Genomic DNA, 9,538 nt, shown 5'->3' with positions numbered 1-9,538 from the left:
AGCACTGGGTGTGGTGCATAAACAATGAATTCTGTTACACTGAAAAGAAATAAATTTTTTAAAAAGTAATAAATTTTCTCTACCACAAGTCACTTTCCCTCTCTGATCTTGCAATTGCTTATCCACAAAAATCAATATGTAAACTATACCAGGAGTAAACAAATCTCCATGCAAATGAGCCTAATTAGAAAACACTAGAATGTTTGTGGGATACATACTTTTCTAAACATAAATATTTATTTTGGCTTGGAAGCACAGTATCTGCAAAAGCACTTGTGCATTTGTCATTTATTTCCGAGGTGCTGAAGAGTTTTACCTTAGGGCTAGAATTTCAGACAACACATCATTAGCACTCACTGTGCCCTTTATGTGTACTGAATTCTAATACTGGAGCTTTGAGTACATATAGTCTAAGATGAAATCTAGTTTGGTGAGTAGGGGTGGGGTGGCCTACAGGTAAGAGGAAGATTCTGGGGATAGAGAAATATCAAATTTCAGTAAGAATCAAGACAAAAAGACAGACTAACCAGGAGATTTGCACTTGAGCAAGTGAGACAGGGATGTAATATTTGGAAAGGAGTCTGATTAGGATACAGAAGGTGAGGGTTATGAGATATGGTATGAATGAATGACTTTCCTGCTCCAATCAAAGTGTATAAAGTAACAACAAGGAAATATTTTTGGGGGGAATGTGGATTTGTACAGGGATATTTATCTCTTTTCTCTTTTGTCCCATATTTGCTAGGTCACAAATGTCAGATCCCTAGCAGTAGCTGTCAGTCTGTTACTCAGCCCTGGAGTGGAAGCACCTTTTTACAATCCAACTGTGGCAATTCTAGCAAGAATCATTAGAATCTTTTTAGAATAATGGGATATGAGAGTCTGACCTGAATTTTAATTATTCTCCAGAGAGCAGAAGAGGATGCACTTGCCAGCTCAGTCAAATTCCTTGGAGCTAACTAACTTGTGGTGCTGTTGGGATTAGGCATTTTGACAAAGAGGAATGCAGTGACATAGTACGTTTTTGCACTTTGCGTAATGAGTCATTTATTGACTACCTGAATATTTGCTTATAGGAATGGCCTCTTTCACACCCAGTGCAGTTCAGATAGAGTCCAGTCTTCATCTCTGCATAAAGGAAATCATGTCCAAGTTCATATTGATCACATCAAACCATACTATTTATTTCTTATTGCAACAAGTACATGCAACTAGCCAATAGCCTATTTCCCAATTATACTTCCGTTGGGTCCACAACTTTCCCTAGAAAAAGAATGCTCCTAGTGCTTTTCTCCAAAATCAACAACAGAAAGGATCTATCAAATTGGATGATAGGGTGAAGGAGAGTTATCTCCGGCTGATCCAGGAATCTGACTTCGGGGACAACTACAGCTTCAGTTCCCCTTTCACCAATGTGCAGCACAGCCTTGTGAGCAGCCTGTAGGGAGGGGAAGAACAAACACTGCTGATCCCCAATAATAGGAAAAGTATTTGAAAGAGTTTGGAAGCAGGAAAGGAAAAGGAAGGACATGGCTAACCCTTTATCACAGTGTAGATGGTGCTTGAATATGAGGGCCACTTAGCTAAGTGTAGTCACTCAATCTCTGGTGATTTTAGAGCTAGTTATCAGGGAACCACCAATTTTCCCATGGCTTTCTACCTCTATAAATTACTTTTTATGCTTTCCTCTTCTCCTGTCACCTCCTGCAGAGCTCTATCTCACCATAATTAATTCTCATCATTAAGTTTTTCTATCAGAATTGTTTTAGGACATGAAGGTAAGGGATGGAATTAACTGTCACAATGACTTGTTAGAGGTAATGAGAATGACTGTGGAGAGAATGTGGCATAGAAGGATCCATTCTGCTCTCTGGGTTTAAGAATCCTCATTAATTAAATGAGAGAATTGAATTAACTGACTCTTACTGGTCCTTACAGCTCATACATTCAAAGAATTCTAATCTACCAACTTACATTGGAAAATTTAAGACTGTTGTCCCCCATAAGTCCAAGAAAATTGGCATTATTGGCAAAGGCATCCTGGATGCCCATCTTCAGAAACATGGCTCCAAGGTCATATGTGGCAGAAATGGAAAACTTTGGAACAAACAGATCAATCCACCTATAGGGAAAGGGAAAAGTAACACATGGCTATCAACACAACAAGATCATAATCCCCTTCCTCCGTCTGTCACCATTGTATTATATTGGGCTCTGCTTCTCCCCTAGGTATTGTCAATGATTGCTATTCAGGTCAACACCTCAGAATTTATCCTGAAATAAATGAACATTATTTTAGCCAATGTCGGACTATAGCATTGAAAGCAGGGATCTGTGTTTCATTTATTGTAAAAAAAGAAACATCTCTGGGGTGCTGGCCAAGCTTAGTATCTTGAAATGAAGTTATGAAGTATTTAAAGTGCTTGGCAAAGGGATTGACACAGTGTATAATCTGGGTATACTTTAGTAGTCATCACACAGCTGTTAAGTGTTTCAGGGTAATTCTCCTGCCATTGGATTTCTGCTGAACTCTGTCTCACCTGTGACATTATACCCGCTCTCTACTTCTTACATCATCTAAGATATTTACCCCTTCTGCAGTAAGCGGTTCCACTTCTTCAGTGTTTTAGATGACATGGCCCCTTCGACCCACTCCATCTGACCCTCTTTAGGAAGGACAAAAAGTGCCAGAGCATTCTTGCTGTAGTCCATTTGAAGCACTGTGCAGTTCAGCTCCATATCCACCAGGTGATAGTATTGTTCCATCTGGTGCATCATGGGCACTTGCACAATTGTGGTTTTGTCCACTGAGAAGCTGAAACCCTCTTTCGTCTCGGATGTATCGAAAGGATTTGCCCACTGGGCTTAAAATACAGAGAGAAAAGAGGTCCTTTAACAGTATTAATAACAGTGTGACATTTCCTATTAGTCATCTCATCTGTTAATTAAGACTACCACAGAGGTAGGTACCTACTGTCACCCAGTTTTATAAGTGAGTGAGGACCAAGGAGAGAAAATGACTTTACATGGTTTCTCAGCTAGCCCATGGCAGAGCCAGGAGTCACACTGAGGACTGTTGGACTCCATGCTGAACAACTGTTCCATCTATGTCCAAAACCACTATACTTACACTAAACCCATCAGAACCACAGTTTCTTCTTCCATAAAAAGATATAAGAACATCCAACAGGGTGAAATGAGACAACAGATCTGTCCAGCTGTTTCATCCATCTACAAGTGTGTGGTTTGTGGTCAAGAATTGTTCACTCCACCAAACATGGCTGACATGTGCTGTAGAACCAGGAGAAACCATTTCGGCACAGCACCTTCAGAAAAGTGTCATATGTTTCTTGTTGTTACAAGCATGAGCTTTAGAATTAGACAAACCTGGGTGGGAATACCAGCTCTGAAACTCATTGGCTGTGAACATGAGTCATTATGAGGATTGGATGAGACAATATGTGCAAACTACACATGTAGCATGGTGCTTAACACATAGTGGGTACACTGTACATGATAGAAATATTTGTGTAACATGCCCAAGAATGCACAGCAAGTGAGGGTCATAGTACAGTTTAAACCCAAGTCTATTTACCTTCCAAACACATGCTTGTCCAACCAAATCTTTTGGAAGCCATGATTCTCTAGATAGATCTGAGCAGGTTGTTCATACCATTGTCACTCATCTCTCTGAAAGTGCCCTTTACCTAGGAATTTCCTGGGTTCATGCACAGAGCTATGTGTCCCCCCTGGAAGATCCAAAACTACACACAGTTATGTACAGTGTTTCAGGTCACTGTGGTATGAGGGACACCTATTGATGCCAGTGATAAGAGACTATTCAGTCCCCAGAGAACCCCACCAAATTATGGGAACACTGACCTAGGAATGCTTATCTTAGAGCCTTACCTTTAAAATGAATGTAGTTTACCAGGACCATGATGCTGTTTGGTTTGAGGTCTTGGATGAGGCCTACAACTTGCCCTTTGGTTTGTTTCTCCACATGACAGTTGATCTCCTGCTGGGCTGCAGAAACATTGGAGAAGTCGGTAGAAAATACCTCAGTTGCATAGAGGCTCTTGACATCATCCAAGAACTGTGCCAGTGGTTTCAGTTGCTTCTCAATGAAGAGGGTATTTCCCATTTGTAATTCTAACTCCTTCTTTGGAAAATTCAGGGTACAGATCAGGTGCTGGAAGCCCTGCTGGATCTCTGCCATTGGGGTGTCTGTGAGGTTAAACCCCAAGGTTTCCAGGATTTGAATTTGGGTGCTGTAGCAAGCCCCAAAGGAGAGCATGGCCAAAGCTGCAGAAATGCTCACAGGGGAAAAGAAGATGTTCCGATCTGGGGTCTCCAAAGTGAACCTCCGGTACAGGTTAAATGCAAAATCAGCATTGATGGATGACATCTTATAGAAAGTGGCATTTTGTTGGGAGGAATTGTAGGTGGTTACTTTGCCTTCAGATCTGTTAGGTGGTGCACAATGAAGCTCAAGTACCAAGAGAACCAGATAGAGGAACAGTGGCATTTTGGAAGGAAGATAATCTATAAGAGATGAGGCGAGAGAACCATTGGGGTATCTTAGCTGGATGAAAAGTCTTAGCCAGAAATATAGTAATTGTCCATCATGATTAGTAAAACAATAGAAAATAGTTAATGGTGTGCTCACCAGGGGCTGTGTGGAGGCCTCTCTCCTCTGAACAACTGAAGACACATCTAATAGGGACAGAGAGTAGGAAAGGTGGCTTGCTGGAGCCATCAATGGCATGGACTGTCTTTCAAAGGTAATAGCAACATATGAAAACTCTGTGAGGAAATTACATTTATGAAAATTAAATTATTTTTATTTCATCCAGATGCAGCCTTTTAGAGAGGGAGGAATTCTTTGATAAAACTAGCATTCCCTCTGCTTATGTTAATTTTTGTAAATAAGAACTTTGGATTTTTCAATTTAGCACTTTTCTTCAGATAAAATCTTCAAGAGATGAGGTGAGAGAATATCTGTACATTCCTTTAGATAACATATAAAGGAGAATAATTTTCACACAATATTTTGGTTGGGATAGAAGACTAAAGGACCCAGGTGCAAAATCATGAGCTGAAATTAAAGCATTAATGTAATGCACAGAAACCACAGAAGTATTTCCAAACAAGACAAAGATTAAAGTGTAGCTATTTCTTGCAGTTTAGATATCTCTCTCCATCAGTATTATCTAAAGGGTCATTTCTAAATTAGAAGATATATTAACACTATTATTCTTACACTCACTCATGTTATTTTTTATTATTAGAATAGATGCCAAAATATATGGTATAATATTCTCTGAGCCTGGAAAGGTATAAGGCAGTGGAATAAAGGATTTGTCTGTGGAATCCAGTAACCATGGACATGAGTGATCTAAAGGAAAAGATCCATGGAGTCAGGACAGGAGTCCTTACTCAGTCCTCCGTCCTGTTCCTGATCTCATCCACTGCTAGGGACTCATCTGCCACCACACAAAACTACATACTTTAGTACAGATGACTCTCCTGTGTTACCCAGATATTTGTCCAACTGCCTACTGGATATAGCCACCAGAATATTTTATACTTACCTCAGTTTCAATTTGGAAGTCTCAAAGTTTCCAAAGGTAAATGTAACATCTCCATAGCTCTCAAGCCTGCTCCTTCATCATCATTCTATATCACTATCTACTAAGACTCCCATGCCAGAAACCCCAGAGTCATCCTAGGGGCTTCTTTCATTCTTATTTCCTACATCTATTGAGTCATGATGCCTTCTGAGTACTACCTACTAAATGTCTCTGAAAACATCTTTCTCCTGCCACTGCCTCAGCTCATGGCCTGAACTTCTTCACCAATTCCTAGCATGTCACACTATCTCCAGTTTCTCACACCCCGAATACCTGATTCTACATCTCAATCCAATATCTACATGTCATCAGAATCCTCTTTCTGTGAAAGTTTCAAAAACTGGTAAGAGATCAACTACCAGATAACCACACTTAGACTTTGGCTTCCAAAGCTGGGAATATGGAGCACATAGTTGTCTGGGATTACAACTTGCTGATAGAGATGTCCAAATTTCCCAAAGAGAGAGAGAAAAAAGTACTTACAGCACATGTTCAAGTAACTACTTGCATCTCTCAAAAAACAAAAATTTTCCATCTTTATAACATGACCTGTGTTGCAAAAGTAGAGCACTCTTAGTTACTCATTAACACCAGAATTAACCCTGGGATGATATTTTCAAAGCTCATGCACAAAACCAAGGCCAAAAGGAACAAAGTGAAAAATAATAAAGATGAAACTTTGAATGATTGCTTTAGCTGCCAAATCCTTCATCTATAACAAAAGAGAAAGATAATTATCAGAGCTGGCAGGTCTAGATTCATGGTAGGAAATGTGTCTTTTTGGTAGGCAGGATGGGAAAAACTGCCAAGAGGCAGAAAGATCAATACTGTTTTACGTATCAGGGCCAAACAGTGTTGGGATTGGCAATCTTTCAAAGGAAAGGTACATAAAGGCAGAGGCTGGATGAGCATCTCTAATAGGTACTATAGAAATTATTATGCATTGGCTTGAAGGAGATGATGCCAAACATACCTTCCAACTCTAGATTTCTGATGCTGCATACATTGATATCTGCTCAGGGAAACCAGTCCTATCTTCTGGTCACTAAAATGCTCTGTGCCATCTTATGGGTCCCAGGAATAAAACAGGATGCTGAAGAAACCAAGGAGAGTGGAATCAAAGACATCACTGTCCAGTATTAACTGTGTACTGGACTGTGCACTGCAAAGAAGCAGTGGGAGCAAAAAGCACTAGACTCAGGACACCCAGGTTTCATCTTGCCTCTGCTGGTTTCTAGGTCTGGTGGTGGTGGTAGTTGTAGTAGTAATAGTAGTAGTAGTAGTAGTAGTAGTAGTAGTAGTAGTAGCAGCAGCAGCAGCAATTCTTGTTTATTGAGTATTTACCATATGCAGGTCATGATGTGAAACTTCCAATTCCAGACACTGTTTCAGGACTACATTAAGGATATGTACATGCTAAGTGAGGGTTGGGTGTTATGAGAATAAAGACTAGTTTGAGATAAGCCTAGATCACAGTCTATGGGGAGATGGGGAAGCCAGGTTAAACAGTGCATACTTTACATTGAAGACATTAAAAAACCACTGGGAAATTTTGATAAGGCAGTGACTAGATAGAGGTTAATTTTGCCTTAACTTTGTTTCTTCTCAAACATAGAATTCCTACTATGTGAAAAGTACCACACTCAGCACTGGGGTTTCAGAGGTAAATGCTAAATATCAAACCTGAATCCAAGAGATCTTTCTAACTACTCATGTGAAAAGGAAAGGGCACACCTCACATATGGGATGGTTACAGGTTCAGGTGTTCCACATCAAGGCAGTGGAAGCTCAGATCTCTGGACACTACAGTCATTACATGATTACTTCTGGTATAAACACATAGTATGCTCTCTCAACTATAACTGGTCACTACAGAAGAAACAGGAAAAGACTATCCAGAAAGAAAACTTCTAAATCTGTGCCTTCTGGTAGCATAGTCAGACAATGGTACAGCTTGTTTTTTGATGCATCTGATTCAAGCTGAGCTTTGCTAGCTGGTAGTGACTTCAGGATCTGTCTCTGACGTATAAGAAGGGCAACCGTGCTCTTGTAGACTCACCTGTTTTGTGCTCTGGTGTTCTAATGTTCTATCATGTCTTTGCTATGTAGTAAATGTAGTTTGGGGCAAGTTTCTTAATGTCCCAGAAACTCAGTTTTTTCATTTATATAGTGAAAGGATAACAATCCCCACACCATGTGGTTATCAGCAATATAAAATGAAATGTAGAAGTCATGCCTGGAACCTCCTACATAGTGCCTGGCATATAACCAGGATTCAGCAACTATTAATGATCTTCCATGTCATCTGATGGTCTGGATTCTCCCCCCCACCCCGACCCAAAGTCTCCACAGCCCCTGTACTCTACTCTCCCTATTTCTAAATACATTCTCCCTAAGATGAAATTATTGATTGACTATGAATTTGTAAGATCTCTTTTGAGTCTTGTATTTTAAAACAATAACTTGCCTTGTGTAAAGCTGTTGAAGCTAGTACATTGAATATAGAAACTATAGGAAGTATAACCATATCAATAAATTCAATCAGATATAAAATTAAGTATCTCCTCTTTGGATGAACACCACAACAATCCATTTTCACACAACTTGCTTAGATTTTTATTTTAGGAATTCCACAGTTCAAAGTTCCATGGTTTCAGAGTTCTTTTTTTTTTTTTTTTTTTTTTTTTTCAGAGAGAGAGAGAACACACACATGTGATGTGTTGGGGGGATGGGGAGTGGCAGAGGGATAGGGAGAGAGAATCCCAAGCAGTCTCCAGTCCAGTGCAGACCCAACATGAGGTTTGATCTGACAACACTGAGATCATGACTTGAGTTAAAAATCAAGAGTCAGATGCTCAACCTACTGAGCCACCCAGGCAGCCCTAGTTTCACAGTTCTTTTAATGTGTAAACATTTTTCTCTTACTTTTGAGTTGATATTTGATCTTACACTCCAGTTTGGGATTAAATGGTGGTATCTTAGTCTAGTTCTAAGTCTAGAGACATTAATGAGAGTGGGGTGGTAGCAGTAGGAAAATTGGCTTCTTATTGCAATTTAAATTTTACAAGCAAAGAATGTACTGTGTATTTACACAAACGGGAGCCACACTGGACAAAGAGAGGGACTGTTTCTATAGTCAAGGGGAGCTCAATGGTCATTTTGGGCTTGAGGTATTTTTTTAACTATCTCAATTTTCCTATTCTTAAATTTTTATCCTTTTTATTTTAGTTATTAACTAACAAATATGATCTGTCAATGCTGGGAACTACATTAATTCTGTAATTTGGTAATTCACAAGATCAAATGCTAATTTATCCTTCCAGCTGCATTAGGTAAGACATTCTAGGTTGGCAGAGTATGAGAATCCAAAGTCCCCACATCCTATGGACAGGCAAAGATAACAGATGAAAATGTTCTGAATCTTCAAGAAGGAAAGAGATATTCAGTCAAGGAGACAGAGCTCCCAACAAAATCAGCCAATGGAGATCCACACCAAGACACATAGTAATTAAAATGTCAAAAAGTAGTGACAGTGAATTTTAAAAGTAGCAAGAAAACTGAAAATGGTTCAGGAAAACCCCAAAAGGCTACCAGCAGGTTTTTCAACAGAAACTTTGCAGTCCAGAAGAGAGTGACATAATATATTCAAAATGCTGAAGGGAAAAAATCTGAAGCCAAGAATACTCTTTCCAAAAAAGGAACCACTCAGAATAGAAGGAGAAATAGAGTTTCCTAGATGGGCAAAAGTTAAAGGAATTCATGACCACTAGCCCAGCCCTACAAGAAATGTTAGAGGACTTTTTGAGTGGAAAGGAAAGACCATAAGCAGGAGTAAGAAAAGCAAGAATCACAAAAGCAGTAAAAAAAAGTATGCATATATAAAAAATCACAGGAATCACAAAAAT

At 39.5% G+C, this 9,538-nt stretch overlaps 1 protein-coding gene across 2 annotated transcripts; it reads right to left on the bottom strand.

The window, feature by feature from the left end:
- Nucleotides 1-1,159: 1,159 nt before the first annotated feature.
- On the bottom strand, nucleotides 1,160-6,190 carry SERPINA7 (serpin family A member 7). 2 transcript variants are annotated; one of them, XM_059384859.1, is made up of 5 exons: nucleotides 6,117-6,190; nucleotides 3,910-4,545; nucleotides 2,591-2,864; nucleotides 1,975-2,122; nucleotides 1,160-1,438 (listed from the first exon to the last, which is right to left on the bottom strand). In XM_059384859.1, exons 1-5 carry the CDS (start codon nucleotides 6,166-6,168, stop codon nucleotides 1,235-1,237), a joined length of 1,314 nt encoding a protein of 437 aa, XP_059240842.1. In that variant the 5' UTR covers nucleotides 6,169-6,190; the 3' UTR covers nucleotides 1,160-1,234. The 2 variants fall into 2 exon arrangements, with proteins under 2 accessions (XP_059240842.1, XP_059240843.1); XM_059384860.1 differs by lacking the exon at nucleotides 6,117-6,190 and adding an exon at nucleotides 4,670-4,716.
- Nucleotides 6,191-9,538: the final 3,348 nt, after the last annotated feature.

The sequence above is a fragment of the Mustela nigripes genome, chromosome X, assembly GCF_022355385.1.
Source record: "Mustela nigripes isolate SB6536 chromosome X, MUSNIG.SB6536, whole genome shotgun sequence".
NCBI classification, from domain to species: domain Eukaryota; kingdom Metazoa; phylum Chordata; class Mammalia; order Carnivora; family Mustelidae; genus Mustela; species Mustela nigripes.
Note: the sequence above shows the minus strand (reverse complement) of the source record. Positions and strands in the feature narration are given on the sequence as shown.